This window comes from Nyctibius grandis, chromosome 4, assembly GCF_013368605.1.
Source record: "Nyctibius grandis isolate bNycGra1 chromosome 4, bNycGra1.pri, whole genome shotgun sequence".
In the NCBI taxonomy this organism is placed as follows: Eukaryota; Metazoa; Chordata; class Aves; order Nyctibiiformes; family Nyctibiidae; genus Nyctibius; species Nyctibius grandis.
Genome location: NC_090661.1, coordinates 95,607,708 through 95,625,968, shown reverse-complemented (window position 1 = coordinate 95,625,968; position 18,261 = coordinate 95,607,708). Strand labels below are relative to the sequence as shown.

Genomic DNA, 18,261 nt, shown 5'->3' with positions numbered 1-18,261 from the left:
GTCAGTAGTGAAAGAAGGTTTCAGGATCTGCAGCCTTCTTCCAGCTATGTTTTACACAGATTCGCTAGTCTGTGGATTCACTGAATTTCAGCTCATGTCAATTTAAACATCAATGTCAGGAACCCGCCATAGCCCAAAACTTACCTGGAGACCAGCTAAGAAAAGATTTTGATACCACAGAGCATGCTGCAACAAGAAGCTCCAATATCACCTATTTCTTTAAGAGTGTGTGCTTACATGACTCATTCAAAATGCTTATAGGTGATCTAAAAAATTACCAGTTACCCCTCAGACAGCATGGGTTTAAAGACATTCCCTTCAGGTCTTGCAGTTCTGAAAGTGAGCACTGGGTAATACTATGCATGTAGGCTCCTGCCTTTGCTGTTGGTTCTAGAATCAGCCCAGAGATTTAGCAGAATTTGCTGATCTGGAGAAAGGTAACATTTTCACATTGGAGGTTGATCTTGTTTTTTTAAGGGTAGCTTTTTTTAAAAAGGCTGTTTGGTGCCTCAGCTGCAGGTTACTGGGAAGTTACAGGTAGTCTTTGGAGGACGAGGAGGAGCTGTGTCAGGAGAAAGTGAGGTATTCACAGAAAACCATGTGTTGTAAAGTGTTAACACATTTATTAATCGTATGCAGGCAGACAACTTCACACACCCTACCAGAATTTACTGTACCAATGTAATTTCCATATTGTATCTCTGTAAGTGTTATGAATCAGCTAATATGTGACATTAATTATCTGCATTTATCATTGTGCAAACTGATTATGGGGTAACACAGGAGTAACTGTTTACTGAAGTCCAGAAGTAATCCCTCAGTGTTCTGAAATATTCTGGAATTACCCTGTGCATGCTATATCTACCCAAATCCTATTTTTGTCCAAAAGTAACATTATTCCGAGAGGTGCAGCATGCATTGCTCAACACCTGCGTCAGCAGCAATGCCGCGTGCAGGTTCCATGGCAGTGGCTCTCCTCCCTCCACCATGTATGGTTCACAGCTTCTTTGCTAGTTCACCTCTTTTTGGAAATGTTTCTCTGTGAAGTTCCAGGAACTTGCTTCAGGGCTGTCTCACCTCCTTTGTTCACCCATAACTGGAAACACGAGGTATTTGTCTCGCAGTTCAGTGACATATGTCCACTTTCAGGAAACGTTTGAAAAAATGTTGAAAGAATGCAGGATGTTTGGTCTAAAAAAAAAAAAAAAGAGAGAAGGAAAAACAGGTAGAAAAAACACCTTCCAGAATGAAGATTTCTCTGGAGACAGTAGAAATGAAGCATTCCCCATTCCCACTGAAAACAGGGCAAGAAAAAATAAGGCTCATTTTCTGAATAAATCATCTAGGATAAATATTAGAAAAAAACTTCCTAATTATACAGAGAGATGAGTCTTGGAACAACACAGGAAGGTTTGGACTTTCCTTTTCTGAAGTTCAGAAGAGCTTTGGCAAACCTTGGGAAGGAAAGGTCGAGGGTGACATCCTTGGTGGATAATCTTGAACTAGATGAGCTGTGATTTTAGGATTCAGGCCTAGAGGACTGTCCTAGCAGACTGACACAGTTACAGAGCTGGAAGAAGCCCTGTATGGTGATATCCGGCCATCCTGTCCCTCAGAGACTCCTTAGGCAGAAATGGATTTATTGTGCTCAAAGAGGCGGTGCAGAGCAAAGGAGTCCCATAGCAGCTTTGGAGAAGAGCTCCCAAGGAATGTCTTTTCTTCCATTTTCAGCCTCTGTAGTTCTAGAACTGGGGTTTCCCTCTGTCTTTATGCAGAATTCAGAACAAACAGGTCTTTGAACACCACTGAAAAAGAAATATCAAAAAGTGATCCTTTCCCACCTTGAGAAATAAGCATGTCCCAAACACTCTTATCTCAAAAGCAGAAGAGAGGGCTGTGGAAACATTCAGTGTAGAAATTAATCTTTTGAATAGGAGCCGAGTCTGAACAGATGGCATAAATATTTGTGTGTGTTTGTTTTGATGCTGTTTTCATCTTTAGCTAAATAAAATTTTATAATGATTTTTAAAAAAATCCAGACTGGATTCTAAAGGAAGTATAAAAAGCACATTTGTCAAATTTACTACTGGAGTAAGTGGCACCAATGCTGATTTTAGTGAGTGTAGTTTCTCACTGTAGTAGCTGACTTAGCCTAATTCAATTGGAAGCAGGACAAATACCTCCTTTGGGCCAAATCCACCTTAATCAAAGCTTATATAAATCTTTTAACATGAATAATCCTCTGCTTGCTAAACCCAATAGTTATTTTGGTTGTATCTGGCAAGATAAAATTATCTGCACTCAAAAACAGTGATTTGGTTTGTTGCCACATCATTGTGTATTAATACTATCTATCTTACAGCAATATGTATGTATGTAAATACACCCGCATACAAACATGTATGTACAAATGTGTACATATCCGTATAGAGAACGGGTAGGTGTTCTGCATACACGCCATATCACACCATGTTTCTGTAAGCAACAGAGGTCACTGTAGTACAGGACAAAGCTCCCTTTTGGCATCCACTAAAGGCACCACTACAGTAGTCCCATATCAAGCACCAACACCTTTCGATGTGATACTAGCTGAAAATCAGTCATGTTTCTATGACAGCAATGGAAGCAAGACATATTCACAAATAAATATTTACAGGAAATGACCTTGTTTGGGAAACAAATGAGCACTTGCTCTGGAAATGCTGCGGTACCAGTGACATTCCTATGGTAGTACTTGGTAGCATTAAAACTCTTTCAGTGAACTGTGTTTGCATTAGGCTGAGAGCACATGCCTTCACATATAGCATTTCTCTCTCTGGGTTTCCCAGCTGTCTTGACCAGTAACACTTTCACAGAGCAGGCCAGCCCTCCTCTCTCCCAAACCCATTCATTCATTCTTCACTGAGGGCTTATTTTGGCTGTCAACGAACCCAAAGGTGCTCCAGACACATTCCTTTTCTCCAACCAGCTCTTTTTCCTGTCATCCCTTGAATGTATTTTTGTGACTGTAACGTAAGAGGGACATGACACAAAAGGAGGCCCCACTGAATCACTACACAACACTTTATTTACCAGCCTTCCTTCCAACACTACAGCTCTCAGCTTGCCTTTGCCTTTTTGTTGCCTTCTGCTAAGGGGAAACAAGGGGAAACATGGCTTTGTTCCTCTAACTGATTAGTTCAGTATAAATCAGTGTAACTCAGTGTAAAGAGGCGAGCAGAGACATGAAGCAGTACTTTCTGCTGAAGTACAAAGTATACACTGTGCAAAGGTTTCATAAATGATTTGACCCTCACTTTTTTCATGTAGCTGAAGTACATGCCAACATGAAATACAAGGCAAACACATGCCATTCATGTCAACAAAACAAGTTATTGGGACATAAAATGAAAATTAAATCCATGTTCTTTATTCTTTGTACTTCAGCAACAAAAGATGTCTGGCAGCTTTAGAAGATAAAGATTACCTCCATACACTATATATCACATTTTTCTCCCTGATCTTTTCCCTTGAACTTTGGCACTTACTTAATCATTAAGGTCTTTTTTTTTCAGGAACATGAGCAGCCTTTAACATGGAAGGTATCTGAATGTGGAATCCTACATACAGTAAGTTTCACCTTAAAAAAAAAAAAGAGACATTTACATAGCTTGTTATATCTGATCAACATTTGTGCTACTATCTATCTGACCTGTATTTTAACTAGCTAAATAAAAATGCCCTATTAAGAGAGATACTTTTTCCTTGCTGAGACTGGCTTTCTTTTCTTTAGATGGCAACAGCATCTGATGACCTCAACTTTCCCAGCAAAATTCAAATATTAAGTGTGTTCAAGTATGGGTCAGAGAACCTGGATTCCGAAATATGAGTCCATCTGAGAGAAACATAGGTATCAACATGTAGTAGATGACAGAGGTGGTAAGGTACCACACAGAAATCTCCCACACTCTTCAAAAAAAGTAGTATCACTCAAGGAGATGCATAGTGCTTGATAACCAATAGGAGGTAGGAATCTAGGGCTCTGCCCTCAATACCCAAAACCATTATAAGCAACTACACATCCACTGGAGGCAATCGTTTATTTCCCAAAGTTTGCAATTCATGGGCCTTAGCCAAAAAATACCAAGTAACTCTAATTTACAGTTGCCCAGTAGTATCTCTTGGGGTTGCACAGACCCTTTGAGATCAAGTCCTCAAACACAGCAGTGCTGACTTTGCATTCTCCAAATAGCCCAGGAATAAGAGATGCTACATCAGAATGATGCTCAGGAGCTATTTGGTACTGAAGTTATTCATGTCAAACTTAAAACAGAGTAAACTGTTTTGAATGGAGCCACTTGAAATGCAAACAGCAACTTGCTTTCTCATTTGGCTTGATTCATTTGACTATGACCTTCAGGTTAGTCAAACTTACATCATTTCTTGTGGACCTGCTGATGAAGAAGTAAGCCTCCTCCACATCCTGGGGTTGCAGATCATTCACAGCCACTATATGGTCTCCGTGGTTAAACAAACAGCCCAGTCGGTGAGGACCAGTCCACTGTGAGACACTAGGGTATTTGAAGGACAGACAATAAAGGAAACATACGGGATATCCAGTTACTGCTAACAGAATGGCAATGGCTGAACAGGATTGCATTTATGGTACTGCCCTCTGGAAATAACACACAGGTTGAATGACTTTGCAACTTTTTGATCTGGTTCTAGCTGAAACCAAGCTGCTTCATCCATCCCAACGTGTCCTCCTAAAAGAGCACATGACACTGACATTGCAGCTTGTTAACCAGTGAGACTGGTGCTAGCAAGGTCACCAGTGAAAACTGGGGATTCCAGTCCAAAAGCAGAGAGCCAGACTCACTGTAGATGTTTTAGCCCAATGGTTGACTGAGATGATTTCTGAAATCATTCCAAAAGAATGAAATTAAAACTTATTATCATGTGTTTTATCTATGATATAACTGCAAGGATCAGAGATCCCTTGCTGTCCTGATGGAATCCTTATGGAAATTCCAGTATCTCCTTCCTGCTGGTCTCTGATAGACTCCTCTTGATCACAAGCTATTTAGGATTAGCTGACCTGACAGTCAGACCTAGTGCTCTGTTCCCTTCCAGAACAAGCCCCAAATTCTTTCAATATGAATTTCCACTGAAAAAGCTCTGTAAACTTAGATGTAGATCCAATTATGGAGGTGAGGTCCCATTTCCAGTCCCTTTTGCAATGGTATTTTTCCTCTTGCTGACAGTGGCTGAACAGTGTCTTGCTGTGCGGACAGTGCACCTGATGGCTGTGATTATGAGAGCAGCAGCAAAAAGCAGTCTCAGTGCTGTGTGGCAGTGAAAGATCAACAGGAAGCACAGGAGTATGCATTGAACATTTTTTCTGCTCCATGCCCTTTATCCTAGTCATTGATATTGATGGTCTAGGGAGAGCACTAATTTCCAACAGGACTATTAAGAGGATGTATGTGCTGTAGCCTGTAACACTTACTGCCTAGCGCTCATTCCTAGCACTGAACCACTGCTGGGATTAATTTAGAGATAATTTTGTGCTCACATCCCACTCAAGTAAGCTTGAGGCCCTGTTTATCCTATCATGAGATATATCCCCTCACTATATCTCTGAGACACACCATCATTGTGGTTCACCAAATCAAAGGTAAAACTGACTAGCAGTAATTAGGTGATTTCATACCAACATGAGAAGAATAGCTTTTGGGGTGGGACTTTCTTGCTCATTATTACACAGTATGCTGAGGGATCTTGATTCTATATAGCCCTTTTCAACAGCAATTGAAATAGAAACTGAAGTACACAGAGTCAGAGCAGAAAGGAATCACTGAAGTACCAGCACATACTGACCCTGCCCTGTTCTGCACTGCCAAAACTGTACATGGATGTGTACGGTTGTACACTTCTGTACCTGATTGTCACTCATTTGCATCTGACAGGCACTGTCACAAGACATCCAGGACTCACCATATTTGTCCTGCTGCTTCGGTAAGTTTTAGGTAACTGTTAATATCAGCCAAGGGGACGAAAATATCCAACTTCTGCAGTTGTGTCTCATCTGTAACTTGACTGTGAGAGAAAACATCAGAGACCATAGAATCATAGAATATCTCAAGTTGGAAGGGACCCATAAGGACAAGTGAGTCCATCTCCCTGCTCCTCACAGGACTACCTAAAACCAAATCATATGACTAAGAGCATCATCCAGACACTCCTTGAACTCTGAAAGGCTTGGCACGCTCTACCAGTACCTCAGCTGAAACTCAAGAACACGTCTGTCTTCTCTGCAATGAAAATGGAGAAGACACTTACCTGAGCAGTATAGACAACTGAACGACCGAAAGTGGTAATGAATTTTGCATTCTCTGGAGGGTTGGCTGCTGGCTGGTGCTGCTTTCTGGGAATTTTAGGTCTCTGTTTGCTTCCAAGTCTCTTGGACATGTAATGTTGTCCTGGCATTTGGGAGGAGACAGGAGCCCATCATACCTGCACATGAGCTGGCAGCTCTCATCCACCAACCTATTGAAGAGGAATGGTGACAAAAAATGACCTGGTTTGATCATTCCAGGCTTGCTTGCTGTGCTTGAAGCTGCATCAAATAGCCGTCAGTGAAGCAAAGAATAACAAGTTCTTGTAGACTATCCAGTAGACAAAATTACAGCTAAGTAAAACAAACGATCCTTCTAAAAATGGAGCATAAATCCCAAAATAAACCTTTCCAGTATTTAAAGATTATTTATTAAGTCTGAAAACATTTCAGCTAACAACGTGCCTTGACAAATAAACTGACTACAGATTGTTGGCCTTAGCTGTACTGGCTTCTGCAGGGATGTAACACTGTCCCCTGAGAGGTACAATAACTCAAATGTGTTTGAACTCATTTTAGGTTTATTTGATGACCTGTGTAATGCCTGGAGCCAACTCCTGTCCATGTCCCAAACAAGACTGGGGTTTTGTAGCGAAAACTACTCTTGGTATATTTTAACTCAGATGGCATAGGCTTGTGAGGTTTTTATAGTAATTCCCTCCAGGGGCTCCCAAAGACACAGACAAGCTTGAATAAATCTATTGGAATAAACTGGTTTGTGGCTCTGCATTTCCAGTTGCCTCCCAATATGTGGCATAAGACCTGACTGTCTTGTAGGTGGCAGGCCATAGCTAACAGCTAATGACCAGTCCTCTGGCTCAGGAGGTATGGTTTTACCGTGTAGGCACACTTCAGTATACTGTGCTATATTGTGGAGGTTGTAAAGTTTCCTTGTGTAACTACAACTGTGACGCAAACCTCAGGTCTTTCTTTGTGACATGCCAAACACTGTACCTTCAAAGTGCACAGCATCAGACCCGTTCTTTGGATGGGAAAATGGAAGGAAGGAGATGACCTACTCAGAATCACATAATTTCTTACTGGGAAAGCTGGGAGCTAATGCCCCCAGTCTACCTTTCTCTTTTAACCACTAGACAATGCTGCCTGCTTTGGACAGTACCTGTCTGAAAGGTTGCTGGAGCTTGGCTGCGGTATCTGAGTAAAGTGGTGGGCTGTTATGTCGTGAAAACCTAGAAAAAGTGTGAGTCAACAAAAAGTGCTGCATCCTATAGCCAGAGCCCGTCTAAATGCATGAGTTTGCAATGTGAGTTTAAATTTCATGTTGATGAGTTTGGATTTCACTCTGGTATTCCCACAAGTTCTGAACTTTCTGAACCAAGCCCAAAGAAGGACTCATTCAAACAAGATGCAGCCTCTAGATATTGTTATGTAAATACCACAGATGACAGATCTATCTGTACCACTGTGTCACTTTTAATTTGCAAAACCTTAATGAAGTTGTTACTTACAGTGATTTCATTGACATATAAATGATTTCCTTTACTGGGTTCCTCTGCACTGGCTGCTCTTGCACAGGGACATCAAACCCAGCTATAGGGTTAGTAGTGCACTGTTGGAAACACATAACAACATAAGATGTTAATATCATTGCTCTGCCTACAGAAAAAATCTTCTTAATTTCAGTTCAATGCTCATGTTGTTTAAACACATTGGCTAACAGAGCTTGGCTTTCTCCAAATTAGTCAATTCCCAGAAACCATGAGCTAGAAAGGTAGTTAAAACTTACAAGTTAATGCTATCTGGTATTATTGACACTTTCAGATTGGGACATAACCAGCTATATCCTAAAGTGCTACCACAAAAATTTTGTTACATTTTAATTTAAGCAGGTTGAAAAAAGACTCTTGTACTTCAGGTGTGCTTAACTTATAGCACTTAGATTATATGACAAAATGATATTGTTGATGTCCTTCAGTTAGCTGGACAGTCTTGGGATAGAGGCTGTGACTTCTGCAGAAGACTGACCACTTAGCTTCTCCTGACCACTAACTACATGGGAAGCCTAGAAAAATTAGCCTCCCAAATGAGGTGTCAAAATTTGTTTAAAATTACCAGTATGATTCCTCCTGCTCCCTTGTTTCACAGTGAAATGTAGATAGCAAAATGTTTCACAGTGTTTTTAAAGTACTGCTTCATTTTATGCAGCTTACTGATGCTTCAACAGAATTACATTATAAAATATATAAAAATAATGTACTGTTACAATTTCTAAATGAAGTTTTCACTTTTTGAAAAAAAAAACCCTGTTATACAATAGGCAAAAGCCATTTACAATGAAACAGTCAATTTGGGGAATTTCAACAAAATCAGCAATGTTTTTGTCAAAATGCCACTTTCTACCAGAAAGATCCTCTGAATGAGTCTAGTGTATTTTTTCTTATACAAATGAAAGCTCTATTACCTACTGCTTTATCTATGTATTTCTTTTGCAAGGTACTAGAGGCTCCTCATACCAGTTCTTCTTTGGCTCACTAAATGTCTCCTGTCTCCTTGGAGCTGTTAACAAACCAGCAGAACTCACAACTGATAAACTACCTTTGCTAAAATATTGCTGGGAGTTTGGTAATAATCTTCTTCGTCCTTTTTGATGTCTTCATCTGTATCCGATGACAGCCGATTTTCCTCACTCTTTCCCAGATTTTTGTCCTGTTAAAAGAATGGTTTTGTATTTAACAGGTTCAGTTATACGGATCGTTTAACACGTATTTTTCTATTCACATCGAGAAGTAATAGAATCAGCAAATATCCACAGAAAACATGAGAAGACGTGTTTTGCCTTTGAGCAAGATATGCTCAGAGCCAGTCTGTTTTAGAAACAAGATTTCTATATTTGTGCTCCTTCCTGTATTTTTGAGATCCACTTCACACAGACAAAACTGCTATTAGTACGTCTAATAGATGGATTTGTGGTAACCGGGGAGTTGCAACTGATGGCATGTTCACAGCCTGTTGTTTTGTTTAAAAATCAAGTGGGTTAAACACTTCATGTATGAATCCACATGCATTTAGGGTCACTTGCGTGGGAAAGATTTTTTATTTGCGTTCAGTTCTAAAGTCCTTACACTAGGAAAAAAATCTGTAGGAAATCTAGAAGTGGATATGGATATATTTGTCCTTTTTTAAGCACCTTTTAACTGCTATCAAGTAAAGAATGAATTTGGGACTTCCCTGACTAATGAGAAGTCTATTTTCTCGTACTTCTCCATGAACTAGAACATACCCCAGAGGGCTGGAGATCTGACATTGAATCCTTTGTGTTCTGAGTGATAATCTGTCTTCATAAATACCTGAAATACTAGGTTTGTGGCAATTTGGTAAGTCAGGGAGAAATTAATCTCTCCATCAAGTTAACCTTTCTAAGTCACAAAGATTAATTATTTATTTTTATGTCTCCTTGTTGACTTCACTGTAGTGAAGAGTATGGTAATTAGTATTTATCTGCCTTCCAGTGCAATTCTCTGTGCCATGTTTGTGATGCAACCGTTTTTTATCTCTCCACTTACATGCTTGGTTTCCATGGTGATCTTTTCAATAATTGCTAAATATGCCACAGAATATATTACTGTTTTCAAGGTAAAGTAAATTAAACTAATTACTCTCTTACAGGTAAAGAGAAGAAACTGTCACTGAATAGAAATTAAAGATGAATGTATTTTTGTTCCTTGTTGTTATAAATGACATAAAAAGCAACTCATGCAGTAGGAGTCAGAAAAAACCTGCAAACAGTCCTTCAAGAAGTGCATAACCAAAACTACAGCAGGAACAAGACTGGCTCTGTGGTCATGATCCAAAGCCATGAATGAGTTTCCTAGTGATTTTTCAGGGGCTTTGGATCAATCAAACAAGTGAACACTTGGGGAGAAGGGCAAAGAGGAGGTGATTTTATGAAGTCTTCTGATCCTCCAACTCCTAGGAAATCTCAGAGAGCAGACAGCATTCATCAGCTTCCCAAGCTGAGCCTTCAGTCACTGACAGTGGCTACATTTTGCCAAATGCGTAGTGTTTCTCCTTGGCACCATTGCAGATTATAGGGACAATGGGAAGGAGAAGGTTAAGCTGCAGCAGCACTGTGTTTCCCTAAAGCAGTGTGCTGGCATCTCCATTCCTCCAGGTGCTCTACCACCAGAGAAGTGCAGTTAATGTCAGTGTACAGTTATTCTCAACTGTAGAGTTAAACAAGTTCTTTAAGCCTCTGTTGAACCATGATGTGGATTTACATTAGAGAGAAAGTAGACTATGGAGAAAACTGGCTGTAGCACAAGATGGAAATGATATGTGAAGAACAACTGAGTTATTAGTTACTTATTATTAGTTACAGGTTCCTTAGGGAAAGTTATGTGTTGCCCTTGGACAGAGGAACTTCTCTTTCAAAAAATGAGGTGTGTCTAACAGATCCCAACAAGGATGCCTAGGTGCCTGCAATACAGGAATGCGCAGTACAGTGTGATACAAGTCACAGCTCCTTATTTTGATGTATTTCAGATATTGAAAGCTGTTTATCAAAATAGCTGATACTGAATTGCTGAGTCAGATGTGGTTTGGTAGCTCCAAAATGTTTGAAGGGGAGCCAGGTTCCCAGACCTCTCCAGGATTCTTGCCTGAGTGACTAGACTCAACTGACATTGAGAGGCCTGTTTGCATGAGTAACGGCTACTGACCAGAGAGTTTTCAAGATCTGGGCCTGGATGAGGGAACCACTCATAAAAAGCAAAACGAATCAGATGATAGTAGAAATGTGAAGTCACACTTCTAAAAGGAAGTAAATACAATGGATTAATCTGGAAGTCAGCTGTCTAGACATCACTGAGCAGAGAATAGATCTGGAGATGTTAGCAGATGCTAAACTTATGAGGCAAGTGAAATATTTTTATCGAATGAACAAACATTTTTCTTTCTTGTTAGCTCTGTGGCAAGGTTATTTTCACACATGCTGAAACAGAAATACGAGCTTCCTGCTATTCCCGCTGGTTCAGGCTAAAAAGGTAAAATCCAAATTCCTTATCTTTTAACTCGCATGGTCAGTCTGTCCTAGTCCAAACAGCTGCATATAATATATGCTCTCTGAGGCATCATAAGTATGAGAAGAATTAATAAGACAGAAAAGCTATGTGCAAGAAAGAGAGCCTTGGTATACATCCAGAGCAGCACTAGTTAAAATCAGACTAAGGATTAACTCAATGTATTTCACAGCTCAGACTCACAATTGAATCATTGCAGCTTCATAAAGTACTGTGCATCAGCTGAGCTGTGCTAACTGCCAATGGCATTGCAAATGTAGTTTCAACTATTTTCACTTCTTTCCACTAAATTTAGCTGTATTATCTCATACTTGCTGCCAGCCTACATACATGGATGGTGACTGCAGCACGTCATTTACCACCCTGTTAGCTATGATAGCAGGACAGATTCTTTTCCCTGTATCTCAGCCACTCCAGATCATAGTCCAACACATAAACTGCCAGTGAAGATGGGTTTAAACTCAGCTGCCAAACTGCACACTGGTGTGGCGGTGCCTTCTGTTCTGTTGACTCCGCTGCAAAGGTAGCAATCCAGGGCAGAAGAGGGGTGAAAACCATCCAAAACTGCTGCAGGGGTTTGTGCAGGGAACATGGGTCAGAACATTTAGCCAGTATGATTAACATGATTAACATTCATCATTGTATCTTTTTAAATCACTCCTGCCAGATACGGAAGCTAAATTACTTGAAGTCACATTTATGGTGACAGTAGGTCAGTCCTGAGGTGTGCCTCAATTTAACAAGCCCTTGTTCTGTAGTTCCGTTACATTGATTCAAATGCTACTGGCAGAGGCTGCAGAAAGAAATCATTTAGTAAGACTGTGGCCCAGCTGAGAAATGTGATGGGAGGAGCAAATCCTCAAGCAGTGCAACTTCAGAGTTTCGTAGATCAGGTTTGTAAGAGCTGCCACAAGTTGCAGTTGCTGCACAGAAACTCTGAGGATCTGCCTCCAAGAAGCAAAGTAAACAAAGGGTATTTCAAGCAAGTTCTTAGAAGGTTATTTTCAGTGCTAAACAAGACAAGAGACTAAATATTTAAGAAACTTTCATAGTGAAAACCAACTCAGTGTGCTGGGAAAGTAGGTGGATAATCTATAGTTACAGATACTCAGGTGAGATAAGAGTCAATAGTCACTTCTGCAGACTGAAAAAGTCCAGAGCTGTTTGATTTGTTCTTCTCACCAGGCTTGAAAAAACTCCTCTTGGTGAGTCACACTGAGCCTGATGAGGGCCAGGATCTGAATTAGGCCTGTTCTTGTCTTCTGATGAACCATTTTCCTGTATACAAAAGAAAATAGTTGACTCCTCTTAAAGATACACTGGACGTGCTTCACCTGCATTCAGCTTCCTCTAACTGGGCCATTTGCACACAGCTTTGTGACTAGAGAAAATCACAATTCCTTGGCTGCTATTCAGCCTGCCACCAGAGGACGGGGGACTGCAATTGCTTTGGGAAAGCAGCAGTGCTTTCCTGCCTTGCCATTTAAATATTGAGGGGGAAGGTCTGGAAGGCACAGAGAAACTGGACCTGAACTCCCCTCTAAGCTTTACAGCTTGAAGAGAGAGAAAAAGAAAAGCACAATCTCAAACAGGAGGAATGTGGCTAGCAGCTGCCAAAACAATCACCACATGGCTTTGCCAAGGCATGTCAAAGCAAATCTTCAGGGGCTTACTTCATGCCCACTAATCTTTGCCAGTCAGCTGAGACAGCCAATGAATATAGTTTCTCATTGCCGTCAACACCTGCCTTTACTTATATGCAGATTTCTCCAAAAGTCTTTCCTTTGTGTGGACTCTCTGATGTTATCACCCAGGTCCTACTCGGGAACCCCACCAGAGAGCAGAACAGACCACCCGGCACTCATTGCACAAGCTCTGAAGAACTTTTGGTGGAAAAAAGCAACTATACAAATCAAATTTCACAGTCATCCCTAGGAGCAAACTCATTATTAAGGATGGCTCATCTGCTCACCTTCTGGTAGCTTTGCCCTTCCGGGAAACTGGTCGTATCTACAATATTCAACAATAGTGGCAAAGAGGAGGGCCGGCTTCTGACTTCCGGATTTGGAAGATGTTGGTTCTAGAAATAAGATAACAGCTGTGTAAGAAGACCGGCACCTGATGGGCATGGGCTACAACGTACCAATGCATTCCACTCGTCTCATATCACCTGAGAGCAGCATCCACCTCTTTTGGCCTCCCTGCAGACTGAAGATATCATGGTGACCCAGTCCTCTGTTTCCTGCCTGTAGGTTGGAACAACAGAAATCAAAACCTACTTGCAGGTAAAACACAAGGCAAACCTGTTTGCTTACCCACTTCTTCATATGGGGCCCTGAAATCAATGGGGAAAATCTGCACCTTCCTTTCAAGAGAGAGTGCTTGGGTGGCCATAGCCAGATGGCAAAGTTTGACCTCAGAGAGGTGCAGCCCAGGACTGGGAGCTAAAAGGTATGCACGTGTGCAAGAGACACGGAGAAGGAAAGAGACAAGGAGAGGTGGGACGGTGCTTTCTGCTTCATTTTCTGTGTGTAATGCTGCTCTGCCAAGTCCTGCCCTAAAGACAGCTAACAAGGTTTGGGAAGGTGTATGGGTGAGCGGGACGAGGAACATGCCATTAAAGCACCCTTGAAGCCCTGTTTCATGCTCATGGTGGGTTTAGTTGGCTTAATTCTGGAATGCTTCCCACCGAGTGCAGGCTGTGAGAGCAGTGCTCTGGGGGAAGGCGTGGGGTGGCACGCTCAAGTAACACACAGGTATGTGTTTTTCTTCTGCGCTTATCAGCATTTCACACATCAGCTGCTCTTCTGCACAAAGGCAGAAAAAACCCTGACATGCTTGTGGCTGGGAAACTGAAGAGGAGAAGTTGGGAAGCAGCAGCAGAGGAGCACTGTGCCAAACGTCCTCCCTCACCTAACTGAGCTTTGGCTGATCACCTCGACAGCAGCAGTTTCTGCCCTTGGTGAGGACTGGATTTCAGCCTGGGAGAGCAGGGAACACACCACCCTGCTGCAGTAAAGGCCCCAGTCATTCCTTTAGGGATCTGTTTTCCTTCGGGGGAATTTTCCCCTTCAATCTGCTTCCCTTGATTGACAACCTACTTTACAGGGCAAGATTATTTCCTGTGATTTATCCATAAGCAGCAGAAGCTTTCCTAACTCCCAGGAGCCGCTGGGTGAGAAGACAAAGCTCTCTGCTCTTCCTTGACCCTTAACTGGTACAGTTTGACACATTACTGCCACACTGATGTACTGCCGCTGCCATCCCCACTCCCAGCTGTGTGCTTCCACTACTTCCACATGTTGGATGTTGTAACAGTGTGGCTGCAGGGAAGGTTAGCTCACCTGTCTGAACCAGCAAAAATTAACCCAGCCATGGGGTGAAAAATGACCTAGAAAACAGCAGTTTTCCATTGGACCAACCAGCTGAATCATTTCATCCCGGAGCTGTGCCATCAGTAGCTGAGACATAGGAAGGGATGGGAGCAGCTCTGAAGGAGCAGGACCTTGCCTTGGGGCAGTGGCTTAGTGTTACGTTAGCTTACCTGTAATGTCATATTGCATTTGCACATCTTTCTATGCCCACCTGCTGCTCCCAATGAGGTAGTAACATCTGTTTCCAGTACTGATGGACATCACCTGTTCGGGAAGGCATTTAAACATCTTCCTCACCGTTTCCATAATTTCAGACTTGCTTATGCCAACTTCTATATTTATGATTCTGTTAAGATAACCGTATGAAACATCCTATATAACTATACATACATACAAACATACATATGTGTGTGTATATGCATATTTTACTTCAAGCACAGCATAATATGATGAAATCTGCATGGGAAAAGGTAAGCATTTTTCCACAGAATAAATTCTCAAGAAAATAAGTGCACATATTCAAAATAGATGGTCTTTCAATGAAGAAAACTTCCAAGCAAAAAAATAAAATCAACTTTTGCAAAGACTCGTGTCCAGATTTTGGATCCTAATTTCTGAAAATAGAGGTTGTTGGTCTAACACAGTCTTGAAAAGAAATGATAATAAGCAAAATTCCTGGCAGATGTTCTTGAACCACTACAGAACAACACATTTGATTTGAAACTAATTGTATAATAACAGTGTTTTAATGGAGGAGAAGAGGAACAGACAAGAAGTACTCTTAATGGATACTTAAATGGAAAGACTACTTCCATTAACTTCCAAGAAGTTAAATTAGTAAAAATAATAACAACAATAGTGATGGTAATGATGTAACCACATACCACTGAGCAAGCTGGACTTTTTCAAAAGCTTCACAATGTAAATCCTTTTAATGGAAGAAGCACAACAGCAATGTGAGTCCAGTGACCTCCATGCCTAACAATTCCAGTAGCTTTTGTATTAAGCTCCAGGTCTGACTGGCAAAATCTTTACACTTCCCTTTACACTTATCGTTTCCCTTCTATGTATGTCATACTAAATGTGACATGGTAAAGGGTGCTAGTACCAAGCCAATAACACCGAGCCTTGCTGCAGTGGGCACTGTGCTGAGAGGAATGAAATGACCAACCCAAATGAGGCAAGCAGAGCAATTTCTCCATTGGGTAAGAGGCAGTGGAGCAGCCAGCATCAGCCCAAAGGGCTACATGAAAGCCAGGAGACCTCTGCATGACAAAGCACTTTGTAAAGCTGTAAGGTAGGAAAGGTTGTGTGCCACAGTTAGGAGTGGCATAGCCCATCCTTACTTGTGTGTGAGTGAATGCATAGCACTGTCCTCACAGGAGATAAAGTATCTACAGGAATACCTGTAGTAGAAGCCTTTGGGATCACAGAGCCAAGATGTCTGGTTTGCAGATATCACATCACCATAATCACTCACGTAAATGTATCAAACTTCATCAAAAACATTTAGGATTTTTACTCCTACGTGTATCATACACTATAAGTTGCACCCAAAGCCTACGAGAGCCCAAAGAACTCTTTTCTTGCCTTCAGTGGGATTTGGATCAAGAAACTCAGTCAGGAACTAGTGCCTGTACAATCAGTGGCCATTTAAGAGTGATGATACATGCTTTAAAATAAAAAGTTGATGCATTTGAGTTACATACTGATCAACAGCTATGGAGCCTTTTATGTTCTGGCCTTTTAGATACTTCAGGATGTAATTCCCCTTGCTGGATTTGGACAGGATGAAAAAACGCCTTTTCCAGGAATTCTGCCAAAGAGAAAGTAATTCGTCTCTCATTAAAATTCAGGATAGTAGAAATAACAGATGCTTGTTGAAGGATTGCTGGGATATGATTAACGTGTGCTAGTATACCTGTGAGCCAAAAAGTTGAAGAGGTGGTGATTTGATGAGGAATCCGTGCTTGCAAACTCCACCTTCAGGGCAAAACGTATTTTGAGTTCTCTCTGATCAAAGAGAAATGAACAGCAGCATTACTCAATTTGTTGCCAATTAATCTCTTACAAGGACCTGCTTGAACTGGAAATTGTTACTGAGCACTGGGTTTCCATGTTTAAATGGCTAAAAAGCACATTACAATTAGAGAAGACAAACACAAAGCTACAAAATATAGGACCAGGCCATAGTCCCTGATGTCAATGTTACTGCTGACAACTGGCACAAACTGTAAATAAATGATAGTGACAATGTAGGGTGCTCAGAAGATATCATGAGCTTCTGTCCTATTTAAATGGTCTTAGTTAACTTCTGGGGTCTGGTCTTATTTAACTTCTTCATTAGTGATCTGAAAGACAGTAAACAACCCCCTAATGAAATTTGTAGATGGCATTCAATTTGGACAGGTTGCAAACACAGCTAAGGTTAGGTCATCTTACAGCACAAATCGTGATATGACAACTGGAAAAAGTTTTGCAAGTAAAATATGAGCTAAAACATCAGGGAAAATGCCTGAACATATTTGTTCACAACTCTGCATACTCTGTGGCCAGCTGTCATTTAAGATTCACATTTTCTAAACACTGGTGGATTTCTGATCAAAATCTGTTTTAATACACTTTAACACCCAATGAATGGAGTGGCAATCTCATTTCATTTTTAAGCTGTAAACTGTGTATGGGAAATCAGGATTTTTTAAGAACCCAGTGACTGAAGGTAACATGGTCAGCCTCATTTTCGATCTTCCAGTAAGGGACAGTAGAGGACATATACAATATAAGATGACCAAATTTTGTGGTGATGCAAGAAACACTTGGTTCTGAAACCCCCTTACTATTGACTTCAGTGAAGGTAAGACTTCATCATCAGTGTCTTGGAGATACTGACTGTACCTTCCAGTTGCCTGTTAATTTTTAATGATTTTAATGTTTTTTACAAATGTCAGTCCAACCTCTGTGTCAGGGACAAGAAAGATTCTGCTGTAAAGGGAAATGCTGCATTTAGGACAGATTCTTTAAGGAAGGAAGCAGAGGGGCAGAATTAACACACTGTGTAAGTCCAGATGAGATCTCCAAATTTTTCAATATGCTGTTTTCCCCTGTTTTTCACCTATTGTTTACCACAAAATCCTTGGCAGCTGGAGGGCAAAGAGAAGGGTATCATATATTGATAAGAATGGATTGAAACCTGATTCAGCCCTACTCCTGACAAATCTTAGTAAATGAAATTTTGTACCTGGAGAATTTCTTTTACTTGTAGAAGCCATCCTGATTGTTTCTTCCACCCAGATAGCAAAGTGAGCAAAAACCTTGAAGCTAATTCCTTTTGCTCTGCTTGCGGCTGAGCAGCATTTCACTGCACGCACAGTTGCCTGAGAAAGTAACAAATATCTCACAAGTGTTTCTTTTCATAGTGATGATTAAACTACATAAAAATAAACATAGAAAAATCTATAATAAACTATATAAA

General features: G+C 40.9%; 1 protein-coding gene across 1 annotated transcript; it reads right to left on the bottom strand.

Moving 5' to 3' along the window:
* Window positions 1-1,474: 1,474 nt before the first annotated feature.
* PLEKHS1 (pleckstrin homology domain containing S1) lies at window positions 1,475-18,058 on the bottom strand. Its single transcript, XM_068399779.1, has 15 exons — window positions 18,028-18,058; window positions 16,711-16,802; window positions 16,499-16,605; window positions 15,001-15,135; window positions 13,586-13,661; window positions 13,388-13,495; window positions 12,598-12,693; window positions 8,933-9,043; window positions 7,846-7,946; window positions 7,704-7,706; window positions 6,322-6,528; window positions 5,977-6,078; window positions 4,415-4,550; window positions 3,528-3,619; window positions 1,475-1,805 (listed from the first exon to the last, which is right to left on the bottom strand). The coding sequence occupies exons 1-14, from the start codon at window positions 18,056-18,058 to the stop codon at window positions 3,551-3,553; spliced, it is 1,374 nt and encodes a 457-aa protein (XP_068255880.1). The 3' UTR covers window positions 1,475-1,805; window positions 3,528-3,550.
* Window positions 18,059-18,261: the final 203 nt, after the last annotated feature.